Source organism: Amphiura filiformis, chromosome 8 (genome assembly GCF_039555335.1).
Source record: "Amphiura filiformis chromosome 8, Afil_fr2py, whole genome shotgun sequence".
Lineage (NCBI taxonomy): Eukaryota > Metazoa > Echinodermata > Ophiuroidea > Amphilepidida > Amphiuridae > Amphiura > Amphiura filiformis.
The window spans coordinates 30,696,767-30,721,421 of record NC_092635.1 but is presented as its reverse complement, the minus strand read 5'-3'; the positions used below and the strand labels follow the sequence as shown (position 1 = coordinate 30,721,421).

General features: G+C 34.5%; 1 protein-coding gene across 6 annotated transcripts in view; it reads left to right on the top strand.

Moving 5' to 3' along the window:
* The window catches only part of LOC140158941 (paired box protein Pax-5-like), a 158,920-nt gene extending 135,243 nt beyond the window's left edge, over positions 1 to 23,677 (top strand). For 4 of the 6 annotated variants that reach the window (XM_072182229.1, XM_072182226.1, XM_072182230.1 and 1 more), the window contains exons 5-10: positions 15,834 to 16,039; positions 17,129 to 17,258; positions 17,735 to 17,896; positions 18,381 to 18,539; positions 18,986 to 19,099; positions 20,557 to 23,677. In XM_072182229.1, the coding sequence (XP_072038330.1) occupies positions 15,834 to 16,039; positions 17,129 to 17,258; positions 17,735 to 17,896; positions 18,381 to 18,539; positions 18,986 to 19,099; positions 20,557 to 20,930 (1,145 nt within the window). In that variant the 3' untranslated portion in view covers positions 20,931 to 23,677. Of the gene's footprint in view, positions 1 to 15,833; positions 16,040 to 17,128; positions 17,259 to 17,734; positions 17,897 to 18,380; positions 18,540 to 18,985; positions 19,100 to 20,489 lie in introns of all 6 variants that reach the window. The other 2 variants (XM_072182228.1, XM_072182232.1) reach the window with 2 other exon arrangements.
* Positions 23,678 to 24,655: the final 978 nt, after the last annotated feature.

The window sequence follows — 24,655 nt, the reverse complement described above, 5'->3', positions numbered from 1 at the left end:
TGGGATCGTCGAAACAAGAGAGTCACGTTTCTGCACTGGCATGTGTTAAAATAACACGACGTTTAACATATTATCGCTTAAGTGAAATTTTAAGCTAAACAATTATGCACATGCTTTAAATGTCCAAGTTTGTATTCCAATTTTTTTTTCTTAAATAAGATAGCCTTATGTATGAGCATGACACGACTTGTTGGATCACAACAGATGAGCTCATCTATATATACTTCTTTATATTATACTGAGCCGTGGTAGCCGCGTCAAAAATTTGTTCGGATTTGTATAAATGGGTGCATTTTAAAATTGGTATTCGTTTTTCTTCAATATATAATACAAGATTCGCGTTTATTACAGAATCATGGCGGTTGGTAATCATATTCTTATCTAAAAATTATTGAACTTCTGAATTCAAATAAATGAATTTTCTATTACTGGCAGTCGCGATTTATCTTTAGGGAATCAGATTTTAACGCTCTGGCTTAAGGTTTTGCACCTAAAAAACACCACTGACTTTGTAACCCATGAGTTAGCGATTGCGTATACTCTCGCCTCAAGATGATGGCATCAGAGCGTTGAGGTGAAAATACACAGGTTCAATCGTCTCGTGCGAACGGGCAGGCAAATTTAAACGTTTGCGGTTCGTTTCGCATTGTCGAACATGTACAAATTCGACAGAGTCTTTATCAATAAATAAAACGTTTTAGGTAAGGGTTCTTACGCAAATTGATTTCTGACATGGTTCATGGTGTATTCCTATCGGGTTATGATTTTATTATGATGTTATATAGACAATCCTATAAAAAGTCCAAACAGTCAGACTTTTTTCTATCTGATTATGATTATTTTCTATCTATATTGAAGCACTATTTCCATGATTGAAGATAGCCGTTGTTTACACTATCATTTCTACATTATTGTGCTATCTACTGAAGATATCTGTTTTTCGCAACAGTTGTTCGCGTTATCTCACACTGTTGAAGATAGCCGTTGTTTACAGTATCATTTCTACATTATTCTGCTATCTACTGAAGATAGCTGTTTTTTGCAACAGTTGTTCGCCTTATCTCACACTGTATCTAAGAACGTTTGTACAGGAAGAAGTGTCTACAATGTGCACGTGGCGTTTAATTGAATCTCAAAATGTCGACATTAAGAGCAAACTAATGGTGGATGCTGGGAGTACTCCTCAATTGACTTCGACAGGGAATCGGAAATGACATGCGAGTGGGCGACAGCCCCTGCTGTCGGGAAAACCAAATCCTGTCGGGACGCGAGGTAACCGTGCGTCACTAATTCTCCTGTACTATAATCCTACGGTATGTGAACGGACGCAGCGATTTAGACAAAATAGGGATTATGAGATAATCGGGACGGGACTATTATTAGGTAACTGTTGGGGTTAAGTGTGGTGAACGATTGCAAATCGGTTGTTACTGTCTAATTGCCGGGTGTTAATGAGAATACAATGCGTAAAATGTGTTTATTGAGGCCCTTATACTGTACTTGTAGGCTACATGACTGCGCCGGAAAATTGGTTTCCTATAGGGAATTTGAATTTGATTTATCCAAGAACATTTTTATTTGTGATGATAAGGAATATCGATTTATTGCGCAGTAGCATAATTTAGATGTGATATAGCGGCTCATTTATAGGTATACACCTGATTGAGAAAATCCCTGCATGTAATACTAATTGGGTATATATGAACCATGAGCGTACTTCGTACTTTGGAGCTGATTTAGCGGATGCTAAGACAACGAAATGGTACATGATCCTGAAAAATGGCTAATACAAACAGCTGTAAGCTAATTGTAAAATTAGAACACATTTATTTTACTCGTGCATTTAACGCTCATTTTACTACCAAATACATACGTTGCGCGATTCCTTTGTGCGCCATGGATCACAATGTAATTTGTCAATTATGGGTTGTATATAAACACTGGTTTGACTCGGATTGACTATGAAATCGCAGGTTTTACGCTCTTATTCGGGAATTCCCCTTGGGATATCACTAGGGTTGCTCACGCCCGGGTTAACGGGAATGCCGCGGGCGTAATTCAAGTTCGCTTTTTTTTTTGCGAGTCCTCTCTCCTCGCGGCTCAATTTCGTCTTGATTATATTTAATATTTGCTACAAGAGATGACGGGTGATCAAATTTCAAGGTATAAAAAAGAGTTAAGAGGTGATCAATTGTACAAGTGGGAATTTAACAAATTTCAAAGTGTGCTCCCTTGAGGAGTTAGAATTACCATTTATAAGGGGGTTTTGCCGTGGTATGTATATGGTCGAATCCAACCAAAAGTGTCCACGGGCCCAAAATAAAAGTCCGAAATAAAAATGACTCCACAATTTTTTCCTTTTGCCCATTGATTGATGACATATTGGCCTTATAGGAACCAAAAGTGCCATTACTAATCTTGAAAAATAAATCCAGGACGTGTGATAGTAAATGTGATATCAAAACCCAATGTTACCTACGAATACCACTAGGATGCTTTCACTATCGCAATACTAATCAACCTAAAACAAATGGAATATTCCCATTAACGCTTTTTTCGTGTAATATAGACCACAGGGTGTCAGGAAAATGCTAACTCAACCAGAAAATATTTGTTTTTATTTTTATAACGCGATCAATATGATCTTAGTCAATTTATGCTAGTTTATTTTTGAAAATGAAGTTTAGGTCAGTTTCTGTATTTTATTTATCAAATGAGTATGAATCAATTTACACATTGTATAAGAACGAGTATGATATATGTTTTCAAGAATATTAGGAATTATACGCATACACCTAACGCTTTATACAATGAAAAGGTGAAGAAACCCGGGTATTCGTAGGTAACATGAGCGATTTAACAATATCTATATTGAGTTTATAGGTTTAAATTTTGCTATTATTTTTTTTTTTTTTTTTTTTTTATTATTTTTTTTTTTCTCCGGTAAATCAAATTTTCATTCCTTAAACATATTACATATCTTACTCTACCGGGTTTTTAATACAACACAAAACAACAACAATACAAAACAAATAGACAGAACAATTTATCACAGCACAATTCTCAAATATAATAGTGTAGACAAAAATCATCGCATGCATTAATTAAATAAGCCCCTCCAAACCTGCCATTTACGTTGATATATTTGGTAATTTAAGTCTTTTAAATAAATAAATCTTTCCAGAATGTGATAATTTTCAATTTCTTTTTGAAGAGGTAAAAAGGAGAGTGACGAATTTTGACATCTTCTTCTATAAATATAAAATTTGGTTAAGATAATAATCAAATTTACAGCATGATTACTCTTTTTAATGTCTGTTCCAAAAAGAATATGGTTTTGATTTAAGGTAACAGGAATACCAACTTTTTGTAAAAACCAGGTTTGTAGTTGAACCCAAATTGGTTTCACCTTTTTACATTCTGTGAAGATATGCTTAATTGTTTCAGATTCCTCATTACAAAATGTGCACAAATTGTTATTTCTTTGGTTGATTTTATACATGAAGGTATTGGTGGTTAAGATTCTATTTAGAATTCTATACTGAAACCACCGCAATTTTACGTCTATTGTGCATTTAAAAGGTATCAAACAGTGCATCTTCCATTCATCATCTTGAAAAGGGAAGCCCAATTTTTCTCTCCAATTTTGTTTTGCTTTTGGAACCTTTATATTCATTAGTTGATTACAAAGTGATTTGCAACCTTTTTTATCCTGAAGGATCAGACTCAAATGAAAAGGAATAAAAGGTTTTGGGATCGGGTACATTTGAATATTTGCCTGGAATATATGCTTAAAATTGCTTTTAATTGCACGAAGTACACCATTATATTCTAAAGGATTCATTTTCAAATCATATTTAGCTTCAATTTCATTCAAGAAAAGAAAACGACTACTATCGGCATGAACCAGATCCGAAATGAAACAAATTCCCGATGTGCGCCATTTCTTGTAATTAATTTCTTTTCCACCAATTTTGAATAGCTCGTTGTCCCACAAACATGATTTTAAAACGTCATCAAGTTTTTGAGGAGTATGATTCTTTTTATATGGGACCACGATAAAAGAACCTCTTTCCAGAAAATATTTTGTATCCTTTTCGCAACTGTTAAAGTATGATTTGCTCCTTTTTCCAGATCATCAATGTTCATGCCGGTAAGCTTATTAAAAACATCAATCCTTTTTCATCAATATTACCATTTGCAATTCGTCTGATCCAAGTACTTTTAAGTGCTTCAAAAAACAAATCTACTTTTACCAATCTTAAACCACCATCAGAGTAATCATTTGACAATTGATCTCTACTTATTTTATCTCTCTTTCCCCTCCAAATAAAATCATAAAATTGCTTTTGCAGGGCCTTGGTAAATTCTTTAGATGGATTTGGAATAGAAAGAACAAGGTGGTTAAACTTTGGCATCAAAATAGATTTAACAACAGTTATTCTTCCCAATACAGTTATATTTCTTTTAGACCAGTGTTTGATTAAACCTGTCACCGACTCCATAATTTTTCGTAGTTAATCTCTGGCATGTCCATTAAATTTGTTGAAAAATCAACACCCAGAACAGAAAATTTACCATTTTTCACCCAATTCAATTTTTGTTTGTTAGTTCGGGGTTTGATTTTTTACCTCGAAGTGAACCGATGTAAACAACATTGGTTTTGTCTTCATTTATTTTCAAACCGGATAATCTCTCAAACAAATCCAAAGTATTCAATGTTTGTACCAAACTCTCATCGCTTCCATTTAAAATAACTGTGGAATCATCAGCATATTGAGAAATTTTACAATGAACATTTTCGACTTCAATACCAGTAATATAATTATTTTTTCTAATAAGGCAGCCCAAAATCTCCGCACAGATTAAAAAGATGTACGGGGATAACGGGTCACCCTGTCTACAGCCTCGACCCAAATTAAATTGTTTTGAAGCGTTGCCATTTACCAGAACTGAAGATTGACTATTGTTGTAGAAGAGTTTAATCCATTTTTTAAAAGAAGTTCCAAAATTGAGAAAATCTAATGTTTTAAATATAAATTTGTGAGAAACGGAATCGAAAGCCTTTTCAAAATCTATTAAGAGTAACATACCTGGCTTGTCGTGTAACTCGGTATACATAATTAAATCATAAAGTAACCTTATATTTTCCCCAATATACCGCCCCTTCATAAAGCCTTTTTGGTCATCATTTATTAAATTCGGTAGGATATGTTTCAATCTTTCAGCAATACATGAAGAAGCTAATTTATAAGTTATATTTAAGAGACTAATTGGGCGCCAATTTTTTAAAAACTGTTTTGCTTTATTTCCTTTTGGAAGGAGTGTAATAATTCCCAATCTCTGTGTCACTGACAGCTCCCTGATTCATAAGCGTAATTAAGAGAACGTAATAGAAACTCACCTAGATCTTGAAAAAAGAACTTCCAAAATTCAGAAGTGAATCCATCGGAACCAGGACTTTTGTTATTTGGCAATTTTTTAATAGCAAATAATAGCTCTTGATAAGTCAGACGCCCCTCAAGTTTTTGGAGCTGATCATCAGTTAACAGCGGAAAATCTGATCTAGATAAATGTTGCTCAAATTCCTCCAAATTTAAATCATTATCTTTAGATGCATATAATGTTGAATAAAACTTCAGAATTTCTTCCATTATTTGTTCTTGATTATTTATATTATCACCGTTTGGGTTTTGTAAGTGGGCAATTGCCTTATTAACATGATTTCTTTTTTCTAAGTTCAGAAAATATTTTGACGGTTTTTCTCCGTGTTCTACCCATCTTGCTTTTGATCTCATCATAACTCCCTCCATTTTTTCCCTTCTTATTTCTTCTAACTCCAACTTTTTGGTATCAATATTTTCAAGAACAACAGGATCATTTGACCTAGCGAGCTCTTCTTCTAACTTATTTATATCATTTTCTAGTGACTTTTCCTTGCTTTTTTTCCTTTTATTCCTTTCTGAAGCATATTTAATTGTTTCCCCCCTAATTTCCATAAGTAATACTTCCATAAATAATTGATCATTTATAGTCAGCTCAAGTTCACTTGGGGGAATTTGACTTATACTATTTAAGTTATACGGTGAAGCAGCATATTGAATTTTAACTTCCTTAATTTTTTCTTTTACCCTAACCGAAAACTCGAGATCTCTTAACAGTAAATTGTTAAATTTCCAAAATCCTTTTCCATATTTAATAGATGACATGTCAAGCGAAAGACTAGTAAGAGAGTGATCTGTTCGATATCCAGGTTCAATCTCTGAATTTAAATAATAAGTTGTAAGCTCTTCTGATATAAGAAAAAAGTCCAGTCTGGATTGTTTTAAAGGGGTTGGCTGACGCCAGGTGTATCTACGAATATTTTGATTGTGAAGTCTCCATGGATCTATCAGTCCAAAATGATCTTTCATATCCAAAACTACTTTTCTCGCTTTTGGGTTATTTATTCGAATATAATTTGAGGTATCCAGTTTTGGATCCTGAACCAAATTCAATCTCCACACAAAATGCAGTGTGCATTATTTATTTCTTCTACATGTCTTTTAATTTCATTATAAAAATCCGGTTTATCTTCATTTGGACCATAAATCGAAAAGAGTGTCACACGAATATCATTAATAGATATATCTACAGCTAACCAATTTCCTTCTTCGTCTGCACGAGTGTTGTGGACTTTATAATCTAATTTATTGCTAAGAAAAATGGCTACTCCTCTTGCATTGGAGGTAAAAGAGCTAAAAAAGCTTCACCACCCCATTCTGCTTTTACCATACATTCAATATTTTTATCAAAGTGAACGTCTTGCAAACAAACAATTGAAGCGGATTTACTACGTATATAATGTAAAACATCCTCCTTTTTTGTTTACCATTTAAACCCCGACAATTCATTGATATAATCTTAACATCATTAACCGTACCCATACTTACTAATTATCAATGGTATTAATATTGTTTGCAGACTACGAATATAATGTAAAACATCCTTCCTCTTTTGTTTACCATTTAAACCCCGACAGTTCATTGACAAAATCTTAACATCATTAACCGTATACCCATAATTACAAATTATCATATTCAAACTCGTATTTAATACTATTTGTACAGTCTTATCTCTAATCATGCAAAGATATATCATGAAAAGTTGACACCTATCAAAACAGAATATGCAAAAATATACACTGTGATAAATAAAACAAAACACACATACACACAAAAACCTGCACTCAATGCACGAGTGCATGAAAGGAAATAAAATAATAATCTGAAATAATTTTTTCATCCACGACCAGCACAAAATAGTTAAAACCAAAATGTTTAACCGAAAATGATATTTATCTCCAAAAACAGTTGTCCAGTTTCACTTTAGATAATTTTAAATTTCAATTTATTGTATAGTCTTCAACTTGAAGGTTGCATATTTCGTTTACTTTTTGAATCAATATAATTTGTGAACAGAATCATAATAAGCAAGTATATTTCTCAATATTTTCTAGACGGGGAAAAACTTTTTTCCATATCATTCAAAAACATTTCATCAGGGAAAATCAGTCTGTGAATTCTTGAAATGAAAGATATGTGTAGCACAGATACAGAAATATCAGTATTTTTTCCAAAAATGCATGTTACGTTTATAGGCCTACTCAGAAAGTGGCTTAAATCTGATACTGATCGATTTCCAATATAAGGCACACTGCTATCAAAAGTGAAGACAAACCAAAAAGCTATACATGTCCACTCGGCACATCTAAATAACATTGATCAAAGATTGTTATCAATTTGTCGCTTTTGTTTGTTTGCCGTTACTTTTTGTTTACATAGAGCACTTAAATTACACTCACCAAAAACCTTCAACTTTCACTTTTCACTTCCAATCCCATAAATTTTAAACCTAACATGAAAAGTCTTTAAAAAGTCTGATTTCTCATTTTATATAACATAAAATATAAGGTCCTTTGGTTTAAATCAAAAGGCACTCTGGGTCCATTTGCCTGGTGCATCTCCCTTGTTTGTCGGTTTTGCTCGAAATTCCAAAACTATGCTTGTCCCAACACATCGGATTCTTGTTTGCCTCTGTCCACCTTTTCTTATGTCTTTAGCCGCCTGCGCCGCTTTCCCCTCTGCCTTTTCAGATGTTGCGGTAGATCTGTGTATACCATTACTGGCTTTTTCTCCTTGTTGAAGGGACGTTTCTTAGCTTGAGTCAAGAACCAGTCTCTGTCCATCATATGGACAAAGCGAACGATAACTGGGTCTGGTCCTTGGTTTTGTCCTGCATATTGTCGAGGTAACCGATGTGCATTTACGACTGCAATATCACCCACTTCCTCTGGAGGAATGTTAAAATCTGTCACCCAACACTTTCTCATCACTTCGAACAAATCTTCATTTGGTTTTTGTTCTACGCCATAGAATAACAGGTTTTGCTTCCTGTTATGAATTTCCATCATTGTTATTCTGTCATTTGCACGTATGAAGTTATGCTCCGTATCCCCTTTAATAGACGGAATGACGCTATCGTCCAGAACCTTCATTCTATCTTTTATATTTGAAACATCATGTTCCATACCTTCAATCTTCTCTTCATTTTTCTTCTGCCCACTTTTCATTGCTTTTAGTTCGTTCTCCATCCTATCCAACCTTGTTGTTAGGCCTTGCTCCATACGGAGTATCAATTTCTTCAGTTCAGCTGTGCTTACCGGCTCATCGATTTGTTTTGTTATCACACTCGCTGTAGCATTGTTCGTATTGCCCGCGGTATCTGGTGATGCTGACGTGGACAGGTTTTGCGATACAACGCTCTGTAGGCTAATATTTTGTCCGTTTCCCGACATTTTCTGCCCTTGCTTTGAAGTATTTCTCTGTGTATTGTCTCTCAAAAAGTATCCCGTAATCTGTCCTCGGTTTTGATTACTCATTACAAAATAATACTCGGTAAAATGATGAATATTAGGCTGGTCGTGAGAGAAAACACTTTAGGCACGTCTAATCATGGCGACGGCGTTTCTATTCTAAATTTTGCTATTATGGTAATGAATTAATGAAATGGTAGTTTTTAGATCTCTTTCAGATGGTACCTCCAAATGAATAAATGCTATTACCTTAGATCAAAATTTTTGATGCTTTTAGCAAGATTTTGACCACTTCATTTTGATATACAAGTAGTTAATCAGCAATTTTACATAATAAATAATTGTTGAATGGATCCGTATATGGGTAATAATAGTGTCCTGGGGTACCGCTTAAAGTTTTTGACAATTAATTTCCATTGGTAGGGACACTTCATTACACATGTCATGTATTATGCTGTATTCGTAAGTAACATTTCAGTATTTGTAGGTAAGAATTAGACTTTTGGTGGATATCGCAATCAAAACTTCATTTTATAAAGCACTTTGAATGTATTATTTTCTTTATGTGCGTTTATTGATACTTTAGACCCTATCATGTAATAATAATGTCGATTCACAGCGGTTGAAAGAGGATTAAAGTAAGAAACAAAGGCACTAAAGTGACTTTAATATGCTTAATTGCACACAAATCGCTTAAAACCGTTATTGCAGACTTGTGAAGTCCATCTTGGAGTCAGTTACGTCTTGTGGCCTTTCGTTTGAGGGCAACTACAATTAGCTTTATACCAGGGTCCATCAATGTGTTGTCTAGATCATGAGACAAAGAGAACAGTCATAATTTCCATGGTATTCGTAGGTAACCTTAGCGAAAACGTCAAAAGTTACCTTCGAATAAATCAATTTGGACACAAATTACTCAGAAACCAGAAGGTCGGTAAACATTTAAAATGAAGCACACATGACAGTTGACAAATCCAAGTATTTATCCCTTCTAATCTTCTTTGAGTCTGATTTTTCTTTCAAATGAGCAGACCGTCGTCTATTTCAGTACATATTTTTCACCAATTAAGCCGTATTCAGTTTTGCATGGTGGGCATGTATGTGAATTCGCAACTTTCATTGACATATGATTTGATAGCAAACATACAGGCCTTCGTTATGTACCAATATGGGCATTGGCATGAATGGCGGTGTTTCACAATACTGTCATGATGTCAAAGTGTATTCGTAGGTAACATTCGGTTACCGAAATTTACCTACGAATACTTGCTTTTATTGTTGACATCTCAGAAATATTTAAACGCAGGTTATTGAAACTTGGTAGAAATAAAGAGTGTATTATTCTGCACCTATTGCTTAACTATTGTTTACTATTTTCTCACTTTGTGGAAATGGCACAGCTTTTAACATGTATTCGGAGGTAATGCATATTTTTTACCAAACCTACCTTTGTGCCATTTAGAATTTCGGCAGCTAAACACAATAATAAAGATGTCCGAATGCAATGCATTTCAGTATTGGACATATCGAAGCTTGTATCAATTGCGCATTTATTAGTGATTTCCATTTTTTAAAGATATATCTAGTGCTATGAAAAATTGTATTCGTAGGTAATGTAAAAAAGTACCACTCAAAAAATTATCACAAAAAATTCATAATTATGTACAAATATGTGAACAATTGAACAGGCAATCTTTGAATACACACCTTTCAGGAAATCAATTTAGATTCAATCCAATGACTTCTTTTCATAACTGATTTAGATGTTTTTAAAAATACATTAAGAAATATTTTGAAAAAAATGGGTAAAAATAGCAGGTTTTGGGGTCTCTGTGTCTAAGTTTTTCACAGAAGGGGTCTTATTATATATGGCGCGAAGCGTATGATCAAGGCGAATAAACACAATACAAAAACGAATGCCAATTGATTAATACTTTTAAGTTATGGCCCTGAACATGCCGTGTACACTTTTCGTTGGATTCGACCATATACGTACGACATGATGTAGACGCATGGCGTGCCGTGCTTGTAGTCCCGCGCTGATGACAGCGGATAGATCGTGACGCGTGTTATCCTATGTCCATTTATTTTACCAGTGTCAGTATAGTACGGGGTGGTCCATTTAGCCAATTTAACCTGCTCCCAAAGGGATAAGATTTTGTGTGCATGATATACAGGCTGTCCCCATCTTAGCCAATACATACATGTATAGGGTCCTGACAGGAACTATATCAGTGTCTACATCTATAGTGGGGTTTTCTCTAATTTTATGCGACATACATCAAGTCAAACACACCATTGTGCCGGTTTTTAGTTTAAAAAAAATACTACCATGGCTGTCAGACGTGAGATAGTGCCTAAGTTTGAACATCATTTTAAATGTCCTCAGGCACTGCTGATGTTTAACGACCTCTGTCACGTCAGATCATCACGATGTCGTGAAAACAGTGCCCATGTTTCTATAGTCTATGGTTTCCTCTAAAATGTGTAAAGGAAAAAAGGTTTCAGGCATAAAAGTCAGTAATGGCCAAAAGCCCCGGCAGCCGGCGAAACCGTCGGCTATACTCGACCCTATAGGCCTACATTATATAAGCGCCGACTACTTTTTAGGGCAAATAAAAAAATGCACTGAAAAACAGCAAATTTTTTGTGCAATAGCAATTTGTTAACCAAGCAGAATTAGTTAAAACAAAATTTGTTCCTAACCCCCAAATTGGGGGCACATCCCGACTGGGGAGCTAATCCCGTTTTATCTTACAGAACGGTACATTTAACTGGTCCATGCGCTGCGCCGCCGTCCATACGTGGTACATACATTTGGACATAAAGTTGATTTTCCATATTCGGGATCTCCTTTTATTAGCGTAAGCGCGGGCGTATAGAAACTTATCTAGAGAGGAGTTTTATTTTTTGATTTGAAACTTAAACAATAGACTTGAATTATACTTAAAGTTTATCACATTTGAATTTTAATCAGTATTTGGGGAAATATACTACTGTTTTATGGTTAATTTTCATAGTATATGCAATCAAGTCATAACATGGTGAAAAGAACAAATGATCGAAACATGGCACGCAAGATTACCCCCTGAGTGACTTCTAACTAGCAATACTTTCGTGTGTCATTTTGGGTTCATCATTACAACAACGCATGATACCCATAGCATAAATTCTAAGTTAATCATCATCATCATCATCTCCTTCATCTGCATAGACAAATCGACAAAATTTACCACAGAGGAAAGTCATTATTCGGCAAAGATCATTTGAGGGTGCGCTCCCAAAGGTAGTATTACAGCGAGTTAGAAATATAGAAATTCTCTTTAGTGGATTTCGTTTCTCCCGGCGCAGAGACGCCAGAGAGTGCATTAATAGTACTGAAGGTGTTTCAGCATGACTGACTCTTGGTATATCGTCATTTTTATAAAGCAATCTTTGAAAATTGCTTCTGGGATTCATAAACACCATTATTGTCAAAAAAATGTTGGAAGAAATAATTATTTAACTTGCTATAGTGTTTAGACTGTCAGTCTGGTATCGAGGATGCGATGCTGAAACTGTTTGTTTTTTTGTTGGCTAGAAACTGGCGACTTAACGAGGCGTGCATTAATATGAAGAAGTAAAAATGTATCAATGCAACAATGTAAATCTCCACGCCAAAGGTGAAAGTACTATTTTTATGTCGATTGTGCGGCGATTCTTGTATTTGGCGACCTTTTTTTCAAGCTACCTTGAAGTAATTGTTATAAATTGAATATGGTTTAAATAGAAAGTCTTATCGGATTTGCGAGTCGTAAAAAAATAATATAATAAAGCATAACATAATGAATGTTTGGTGTTCAACATTATATACATGTATATAGTATAAGAAAAATATCTTGTTTGCTGGATAATAATTCAGTATAATATCAATTGAGAAGAAAAGAAATAGCCTACTATCATACTGACAATTGTTAGAAGCAAACAAACAAACACTAAAACAAACAAACAAACAAACAAGAAATACTCGCAGCTTGTGTCATTAACACAATTAATGCACAATATGAATGCAATCACATTCGGTATAAATACAGCACGATACAAGATGCTATTGTGAATTTATACTAGCACATTTATGTCAATTTAATCTCACTTTTTGTTCTTTAAAAAAAGGTGTCAAATTATTTGGGAAAATCAATGTAGTGTTTTCTTTAATTATTTCTGAATTTGTTTATGCACATAATACCTCGAAAAGAGTTGATGGAAGGTAGCAAGCCAATCAAGAAACCGTCGTTTGACGTTTATGCGAAGTCGTGTCGATTCCGTCTCACGGGGGTAGGAGACGGATGCAATTTCGTAGTAAATTTTGCTTCAGGTATATCGTTTCACAGCGAAATCATCCCTAGTGAGGTGAAGGCAAAGTCTTTTGTAGTCACACAACTGGTGGATCAGGAAAGCTTGCATTGCAGACTTGACAAAAAAAGGGGAAATCTAGAACGTTACAAGTTCGACATTATTACTTAATGCAAATATATATTACCGGAAAAGGAAGCTTATAATTTAATGTTGAATGTTTTACCGCGTGAAATATCTGAGGCATCTGTTTTACGCTGTGTGATAAACATTCACAAGCAAGTAGGGGCTGGGTCCATTTATCGATCTCAAAATCAGGAGATCTGGAATATATGAGATGGAAATCCGGTTAGGATATTTCATCAAAATATCATTTTCATTCATGAAATATAACTTTCTCACGAGTCATTATATTCTTTCTTTTCAACAAATCTGCGACCAAATCAGGACGTCTTCAAGGGTTTTAGAAGCCCAATACAATGAAAACATAATGAAATACAAAAGAGTGAATTAAATCTTTACATGTATGTTAAGTAGAATTTCCGTATCATCTTATACTATAGACGTATGGATCATGCGGATTAGTCTAATCTTAGTTTAATCATCGTCATGAATTCTTATGTCTATTTTAACGAACCATAATACCATTGACTGCGAGGGATGAGACTGAAATCTTGAACTGTGATTTACTCAAGAAATCGATTTAACCCACCAAATCCTCGGCGTTTAAATTCTTCCGCAGAATTAAGCCTTGTGTGTTTTTGGTCAGAAAGATAATCAGGTTCATCCTTGTTAAGTACACTCCCTGCGATTTGGTTGGAAATAGAGGATTTGCAAGCTATACGTAATTCTATGATTTTGACATCATTTTTGGTCAAACATACGTGTCAAACATAATTATGTAGAATGACCCAAATTTAGAATGGCTCGGAATTTTAGAATGTATTGTTCAAGGTCTCTATATTATCTATAGGAACTTCGTTCATCTCGTTCAAACGCACAGACACAATATAAATGTTAACATCTTATTTTGACGTCAAATTGGCGATATGAAAACAAAAGCTTCACTATATAGAAAATAAAACAAGACTACAGAGCCCTGTAGCACATAAATGGTCTCCTATGATGGTGTAATTTTCCTTGTAAATAAAATATCAAATTTGTGTTGGAACTATAATAGCTCATTCTGTCTTCTTGGAGATGTTATCGAATCTAGCTGATAAGAGATACCTTAGATGCTTGATAGCAAGTGCGCAACCGCGCTGGGTGATCTGAAGTTGATGTTTTTACCTGGGGTCTTGCATACGATACAGTCATACTCGATTTGTTTGGATTTGAACATTACATTGGTGGATCATATTCAACGGTTCTCACGATGATTTGATGTCCCGTTTAGAATGTTTCAATGTCATTTTGACATCAATAGCATATTAATTTAAATTTTACCAAAATGTCCAGATGAATTGTTTCATATAGAAAGATACACACGGAACGGACTGGTTATGTTTACGCCAAAGGTCTTTTTGAACGAATAGGTCAAGAAGTCGGCCTAGTTTAATTGTTGACGCGAGCCAAGCGAAACATGGCTGACAATTTGATGGGCCTTAGCAAGATGTGTTTTAAATTACGTATCAGTATCATTGAATTCATCTATCGGGGCTGTATTAAAGGCATAAGTGTGGTCAGATTTTTGACGATTGGTTAAAATAACGAGTAGATTTTCAGCTAAGATTTTGTTTTGTTTCGTATTGATAGTATCAGATGGAATACAGAAATCCTTGGGTGGTGGCACGAATTATCGGTTACAAATTGTTCTGAAAATGTCTTGACAAAAATGGCGCAGATTTTGGCATGTTATGACTGCCTGAAATTCAATAGTTTTATTACGTTTCTCAACTGCATGTCTAGGCTCGGGTATAAATTGTTGAACAGACCGGCGCCAAAACGTTAATGAACATTCCCTCCTCACTGGCAACGAAAACAAACCCTAATTTTGGTTTACTGGTTCTCGTTTCATTGTATTCAGTCATAACAAGGTTTGGGCAATTTTCACATTCTAGCTGAGATGGAATGGAAATTTTAGACTTAAGATTTGAGTGATTGCTCTTTTGCATACGACCAGAATAATTAGATCTATTCCATAATTATAATAGAATGTGAAGGTGGAAGATTGTTGTTTTGTTTATTTATCTTGTTCAGTAATATCTTAAGTAATTTACAATGGCTTATAAAACCAGAAGCAAAATAATTGTTTTCACTATTTATAGCTTTTCGCAACTGTCATTAGATGATAGATCATTACCCTATAAAGTTTAAGTGGTATGTGTCTAGAAATACGCGACTCCCAAGTTTACTGAATATTTAGGTTGTCTTGATTGGTCTGCGTACGGATTTTAATTTTGGTCTTTATATTTTGATTTTTGACAGTGTTTGATGAAAATACTTGTTGTGGGGATGCTCAAAATGCGTTACGTATCACAACCCCTCCTTTAAGTTGGTCACGATAGCCTTAATTTGGATCAATATGTTTGTATGTTCGACTTCTGGGTGATGTGCCTGTTTGGCCCAGGCTTTTTGGTGTCTGGCTTCACTTTCGTGCAAACTTAACTTTCTCATCAGAATCCTGTATTGAATTATCTCGTTTCAGATGGTGATGGTAGACTAGACCAGATCAAAACCATGGGAGAGGATGAGGCACGGAAGATGATGCGCACAAACCGAACCGCCTTCTCACCGCATCAAATAGAAGCTATGGAAAAGGCGTTTGATAGGTCACATTACCCCGATGTATTCATACGAGATGATATGACAGGCAAAACGGCGATGGAGAACCACGACGGCAGACACCATCAGGTATGAAGAGATTCAAAGGTTCTTTATACCGAATGGTTGATGCAAGAAGTCTTCTTCTGCAATAGCTGCCATGTGTTAGATGTGCACAGAAATTGTCAAATGTCCATAGGGCAGCTATTGCAGATGGGACCTTGTTGCATGAACCCCTCGTTATATCACTGCCATAAAAATTGTTCTTGTCCGAGCAACTCGTTATTAAATAGGGATATGCTTATTAACGAAGTTTTACGGTAGGCCTATATCAAACAACTTCAGTGCCAACTTGAATTCGTTACCGTAATTGGTAAAATTTGGTAAAGTTTGAAAATTACACAAAATAAAGATGACTAATAACCATGCCAATCTCCTGTCCATCATATTTATGAATTATGTATAGAGAACAATAAAACCAATCTGCAGAAAATAAGTAAAATCCCACATGAAGATCACATTGAAAACTGCCTATTTTAAAGGTTATCCTGTGGCCTAATCATAAGATGTTAAGCCAATATTAAGCCCACGTGTCATCGACGTTATTAAACTATTGTCCAAGATGTGATCTTCCTCATGTATATTTTTTTTTTCATTAAGCAGTCTAAGTGGGATGGATGAACTTTTGAAATAGTGCAATGTACCATAATCAAATCTGTTTTGATGCCAAAACTAAACTCTCTTTTGATACTCTCTGCGTGATGCAATCCGAATCCATGGACACGATGGTTTAAGTGCTTGGGTTTATATTCAAATATGAAATAGTTTACATGTTCTTTGGGATAATAATGATGATTATAATAATAACAAAAGATATATTATTACCATTGTGGAATTTGACACTTTTGATGTCCCACTTGTCAAAATATATTAATGATGATGTTGCTGCTCTGGACAAAAAAAAACCCCAATTCTCGGTAAAATATGTGATTTAGAACTTAAAACATGGCTTGAACAGGAGCATTGTTTATTCCCAATGTCCCTTTGTTTGTGGTATATTTAGCCTCGCATTCGGGAAACTGGGGAGGGGGTGTAAAGTAAACAATATTATAATTTGACAAAGTGAGGAAATTTTGTGTCTATAAATTTTAATATTGTTTTCTTTTTGATTGATTTCAGATTACGGATTATCATGCACTGAGCCACATAGGGAACGGTACGCACGGTACACCAGCACTGCACTCAGACGTCAAACCTCCACAGTTTAATGAAGGGCATAATCAAACAGTTTCCTCAGCTTATCAAACAGGTACGTCTAAGGACGAGGTATTTTCATGGCAAAATGTACAGCTATATTGATTACGATAACTGTTGGTAACCATTAATCAAAAGAAACAAACAAATAAACAATACTATATAGTCAGCCCAATCGTTCAAAATCCGGAAAACACTTATGTTTCTTTGAAAACAGCATTTTGCACTATAAATTTTGCAATGCACCACTTGACATAACTTTGCAATGATTAGGATTATTTTGGGATAAATTCCAAACTTTGGCCTTTTTTAATAGACCTATAGTACGGTTAGACGATTAAAACTGACATACTAGTTACTGGGTGGAGTCTTAATAGCTCATAAATTCTAAGAATTTATATCAATATGATCAATATTGAAGATGTTGCAATCTCATCACACCATACCTGCATAATCTATACAACCATCTTATGTGGGTGTGATACCTATCACTTATGATTAATAATGATTATACCCATTTTTACATTTTAGGTACACATTCAAGTCTCGTAAATAGTGGCACAAGTTTAAAGACCCAAACAGGAGTCGCACCAGCATCTAGCAGCGCTAGTCTCACTGTCCTTCAACCAGCGGGTTACAACTCTATACCAACGCAGCTAGCAACAACAGCAACTGGTTTCCCGCAATATTCAAGTGAGTAGTCATAGTTAACATACCACTAATTAGCAGTAATTAAACATTCTACCTGTGAAACTTAGCATTCAAAATAGCGTAAAAGTTCATAAAGTGTGTTACTAGAATTAATATATTGCTAATTTAATGGAACATGAATTTATATTACCATGCCTCATTGGTTAATATTAATTTACTATTGATGGTATTAACATCTTTGAAATGTGCACATAGTCTACATGATGTAAGTCTGGGTTAATATACTATGGCTCATAAAGTACAGGGGTTAAAGACACATGTATAATTTGATATTAATGATTGATCAATTTCTTACGGTTGATTGCATTTTTATTAATGTATGGTAATATAGCTATAGATGGATTATATTGACAAACCAAATGATTCAAACTTTTACCAAATGAAAGTCTACTTTTCAAACTAGTTCAGCTATGTGCATGTTGTATAATTTACATTAATGCTGTAATATTCTCTTTGCTTTACACAGCAGGTCAGAATAGGGAGTTGAACTCACTACCACCAGGTTACCCAGCATCAAGTCAGGCTACAAGTTATTCTTCAGGTTCGATGACCAGTCTAGTACCTCCCCTTGTATTACCACATGGAACCAGTGGGTCATATACACATGCACACACACCCAGAGAAGGTAAGCTTTCAATTTAGTATTAGATTTAAGCTTTGAAATTTGAAAAAGAGCAAACATTACTTTTACGCCACCAACATATTTAACTCATCTGGAGTGCTTTTGCCTGAGCTACAGTCGAATTGGTTGCTCAAGTTGCTCTAGGAAGTCACAAGGTATACTTCCTATGCGTGCGTGTCTAGCCTTATAGATGCAACAGGAACAACGCAAATGACTGCAACTTTAGTGGAAGTACTCCTGATGGGTAAAATATTTTGGGAGCATAAAAGTAACATCTGCTCGACTTCACATTTATGGTAATACGAAATTGGGCTCATAATCTACTGGTACATAAACAATTCTTTTAAAATACTGTATTATCTTTATAAGCTTGATTGAAAGAAAAATCAAGCTCACATAATGAATGTGTTTTCATTCATGAAATATTGCTTTATTTATTTTCTCTTTAGGCGAATACACATCACAGTTTTCATCAATGCAGTACAACCAATTTTCCTCAGTTCCCAGTGCACATTATAACGACTGGCAACGCTTCACGTCCGCACAGCCTCAAGGTATATTGAGTAAGTATTTTTTTAAATTTAAAAACGCTGATGCTGTGCTGTTTAGAAATAACCTTAACAAGAATAGTTTGCTGCTATGCAATTAAATATAAAAATGCTTTTCTAAATTTTTAATTATGGGATTTTTTAACTACTTTGGCTAGATTGACATAGAAAGTGAACAAATAATTAACATTAGTCATACATAAACTTTGGAATTTAACTTGATAATAAAAGCCCTACTGCCATTATTGTTAGGAAGTTGGAACCAATCAAAAGATAAATTTAACAAGTCATGGAGAAGTCATGATTTATAGAATCATAGATTATCTATGATAGAATACATTGCATGGACTAACTTTATTTTTTAAATACACTCACACAATTTTCTCGAAGTCAACTTTACAAGCCTAAATGTGTAGTCTAAAAGCATGAGTAGATGACGAAGCTTGAGATACATTTTGAATTGCTCGTTTTTCACCCTCTGAAGGGATTTTTTTTGCATCCAAATTAAATTTAATATATCAAAGGTGTTAGATAAACGGTAAAATTCAAACTCATCGAGTTTCTTTCAACATAAAAATAAGTAATTCATTGGCATTTCAATTGGTTCTTTCTGTTTCATTATTTCCATAAGCTAGCTGTTATAATATGTCTCACTGCTGTATAGTATAGAGTAAATAGCTGTGAAGTAGTATATAGCATTCATCTGCTTGCTGTGCAATCTTTATTAACTCATTTAGTTCTACTAACACTCTCAAACAGACAAGTACTAATATATTCAATTTTAAACTGCATGCATGTTTATTGTTGGTGTCTTCCCAGTTATCCTATGTTCCTTAACCAATTATTGGAAGTATACGTAGTTTGGAATGCAATTATGTAGCGTTATGTTGATGATACATTCGTAATTGATGAAATCGGTCTTATACAACCCTTGCGGGATGTTGCCACGATCAGACTATATCATATTTTCCAGAATTAGGGGAACTGCGTGATGCATTTATATTTTGTGATGTACAAGTACAGGAAGGGATTTACTAGTATTTAATCAATAACCTAACCTGTTTTAGTGGACCAATACATTTCTTTATTTGAACTTAATCCTTACTTGGACATCCATTCAAATACGTGACGTCCCCTCATGTTGAATTGATGGAAAGTGTTTGATAGAATCTTTTGCATGTATTATTCTTCACGGTTCACTGTGTTTTTTTATTTTATCTTTGTACACCATGGCCATGTGCGTGTGCATCAGCCCTTCCCCGCCCATTAGGTGACGCTATTTTGTCCACATCTCTCTGATTGTGGGTTCTATTCACCATTCAACCATGCATGCAGTTTGTTTTTGCGCCAACATTTCTACTTTTTAGTTTCATTCTTCTCCATATTCCTTCCTTGTGTGCCACAGATAGAGCATGCCCATAAAGGCTTAAATAGTAACATCCGGGCTCCTCCTATTCTCTTCGAACTCCCAGCCAAACCAGAACCCAACGTACCACACCAGAGTGTCACACCGATTGCAATCCATACCGCCCATGCAAGAAACCTCATCTCAGTGTCGCCTTCAGGACACCAACAAACGCATCAGCCACAACAACATCAACAGCAACAGTCGTGTAGTGCGACATCGATAGGACATGTTGGAGGGATGAATCATCCAATGGCAGTTACACAAGATACTATGCAGCAACATCTACATCAACAGCAGCAGCAGCAGCAGCACGGTCAAAGTTCAAATGTCAGGTCGCCCAATGCACTCGATTTGAGAACATCTTCCGGTGGAGAAAATATGGAAAGCAACAAATCTGCTGAACAAAAACTTGGATGGGGTCCATTAGTACCTAATTAACCCCATTAGCACTACCGGTCTAATTATCGGCCTCTAAAACTATTTTGATTGGTTACAAAGATGGCTATATCATGTATTGAGCCAATCAGAGATATGTTAAGAATGGTCAGTAGAGCTGAAGAGATTAAGCTTTAAATTGCTATAAGAGATCTAAAAGCTCCATTTTGATTGGTTGTTTGGACGATTATATCATGATTAACCAATAGGGGCACTGTAAGGCTGTAGAGCCAATGGGGTTAATAAAGAGTTCAAAAACAGTCACTACCTCTGCATTAAGTATTTCATGAGAACAATTCTTTTAAAAAGAGGGCAAAAGTTGCCTTTGTCATTATGTAAATATTATTTAAATGTACATTAATGAGAGCCATCCCAAATTCACATTTTTTCATTTTGTTATTTTCCACCAAAACCGTATGAAATACATAAATGTTCAGATTTGCCCCTTCATTTTGCCCATGAACAAATGACCACAAACTAGTATAGCCATAATTGTAACAAGATGTTAAAGAGAATTTGTGATGAAACAAGCCACTATATTTACCATGGTATACGTTGTGTAGTGTTCCTTCATGTATTATAAAATGTAGATAATTTATATGTACAAAAACTGTTGCTTATAAATGTGAATTTTTGTTCTTGTTTTATACATCGACCATGTTTTCATTATAAAGTGATATTGATGAGTCCTATATGGTAACAAATGTTATGTAAACCACAAACAACACAATGAATAGGTGATTTATTTGTATAAAATTAAAAATACTTATGTCAAACCATCAAGATATTGTCACGTACTGATCATCTACTGAACTAAGAAATAAAAAATGTTCAAAAAGATTCAATGCAGAGAGTATTAGATATTGCAGTGTCACGCACAGACATTCGTTTTCCACTCATCCGCGTGACACGGTTGTTTCTTGTACTGCAATTTACGCATCCTTCAGAAAAATGTTTAATTCTTTCTACCGTTTGAAACCAGTACGATAATAATAAATTCTTCCTCGGTTTGATCTCTGACTCTGTATTCATTTTATAGTTTAGTTTGCTGAAAAATAGCAAAAGATGTTTTATTTCACACATATTAATGGAGAAAGGAACAACTGACTAGCCTATTAAACAAATTTTCCGAATTGATTAATTTAAAAATGATGGCAATGTTTTGTCACTTACATATGCAACTACTCTACTAAACCGTGCTGCAGACAAACAGTGCAAGATGTATATATTTTGTACAGATGATACCATCCTTCCAACCAAATGGTTATAAAGGAATGTATTGATGAAAATGTACTAACGAAAAGTTATAAAAATGTTAAGCTTACAGCCATAAAGCTGCTGTAATCTAAGACATAAATTCTTATAATTTACTTCAATTAATATGCAATTTCGTTCACTAAGGAATAACAACCATGCACTTAACCATGCTTAGGCTCATTATACTGTTATGCATCTATTGTCATGGTATTGTTAGTCGTTTTAGTTTCGCATTTCTGGGTGTTGGTGCAATATACTGTCAAGAAACAAGTGTTTTAGAAAGCCTGGGTAGAAACTAGCACTTCTCATTCAAACTCAAGTATTTTTGTTAATAATTGTTTAGTTTTAGTTATAACAACCATTTGTGGCATTAACACAAAAGTAAGTGAAATTTATGCTTATGTTATGGTATACTCAATATGCAATTAGTATTGATGGGGTGGTTACTAAACAAGATTCGGTACAAGGTAATGGAATACCGAATGTCGCATCTATAATTACAATATTTTCCTTTTATTGGCTGAAATGTTTTGATGACGACACACGTCAAGGATTTTGTTTTCAATACGACATGATAAATTTAATAAAAGAAACCATCGTGTCCAATTTGAGGATAATTTGGATGTGAAAATGCTGAAAACATCCAGACTTAAGACTGTGCACTACTAAACCACGCAATAATTATTAGTAGGTATTACAATTTGTATTTATTTTTTTATTTTAGCATTTTATGTTGGAAAAGTAATTGATGCTTCTGAAATATTTTCTTGGTACTTCTATAATCTACGCAGTAGGGCCTAAGGCTTATTTTCTTACGGCGTCTTCTAAGGCGTCTTCTAATACGAGTGATCTTTATATCACTATTATGGTCAGCAAAATGGATACTGACAATACACTTGGTTGCACTTATAGTATTATGGCTACAGTTATTAGTATTTTTGTTTTCATTTGAATAACGTGGTCCATTTTGAAACAATATTTTCATATTTTAAGAAGTTTGAAAATGGCTTTAGCCGGCCGCTTTACTGTCCTTATAAATGAAGACATTAGCCTATAATTAGCCTTTTTATAGGTATGGCGGACACAATAGGATGGCGCTGCACGAAATGGGTAAAGGCGTTTGAATTTGGCGGGTTTACCCATATTGAATACTGCCCTCCTATATTGTGTACGTCATGCTTCGAAATAGGTATGGCGTACACAATAGGTTGGCGGTGCACGAAATGGGTAAAGGCTTTTGAATTTTTGCGGGTTTTACCCATATTGAATACTGCCCTCCTATCGTGTACGCCATGCTTCGAAAAGGCTAATGTTAGCGCTATTTTTGTTAATGTATAGTGTTGGCCTATACAACACTAAGGAAAACAAGACAAATAATACTTGTAAGTGTAATTAAAGTTGCATAAAAGTTAATTTATATTGGCTATGATTTAGTATGTTACTTTGCTATAAATAATGGTATAGCATTCATGCTATTATGTTATAACACCATTAAGGGCTGGGGTATGAACGTTTGGACAGTATTTATTTTGGGACATTAGAGCACATCAGACATATCGAATTGCATTCTGAATACGAAGAATGTCATTCTGATATCAAATAATTTTGATTTTTGAAATTCGCAATTTAATACACATTTTATGGCAAATCATTAAAATTGATATTTTTGATATTTAACAGTACTTGAAGTAAACTTTATAAATCTGATGATTTATACTTAAAGTGTATGTAGGTGGGATGAAAAGCCGACGATCAATTGAAAATTTTGACCTTTCGTATTGAAGAGATGGATTTTTTCCCCAAAACACCAAAAAAAAAATTAGGTCTTTTTGGGAAAAATCCATATCTTCAATATGAAAGGTCAAAATTTTCAATTGACCGTCTATTTTTCCTTCCTGCTACATACACTTTAAGAATATATCATTAGATTTATATAATTTACTTCGAGGACTGTTATATATCAAAAATTTGAAAAATATCAAATTTTTATAATTTGTCATAAAATTTGTATTATATTGTAATTTTCAAAAATGAAAATTATTTGATATCAGAAAGACATGCTTCGTATTCAGAATGCAATTCGATAGGTCTGAGGTGCTCTCATGTCCCACAAAAAATACTGTCGAAACGCAATAAACGCTCATTTTAGATCCCTTAATGGTATTTCTCACATGCTTTGATGTAGATTTGCTATAGCAAGCAACATAATACAACGGTGATAGCAGTCTTGGTGAACTTTTCTATTCTCCCCCCTTTTTTCAATGCTTTTCATAACTTGACAGCGAGCCGGGTTTGAACTAAACCTATCTAAGGCTCTGTCTCATTTTCCTTCTAAGTATAGCCTCTTGATAGTTATATCTTTTAGTGTGCTTTTTGTTCATGTAATTTGTAAAAAACACTACGAGCTGGAACCGTATTCAAGGCGAAGTTACTTGCAGACTTTATGTTGTTGATTTGCTACAGATATTTTG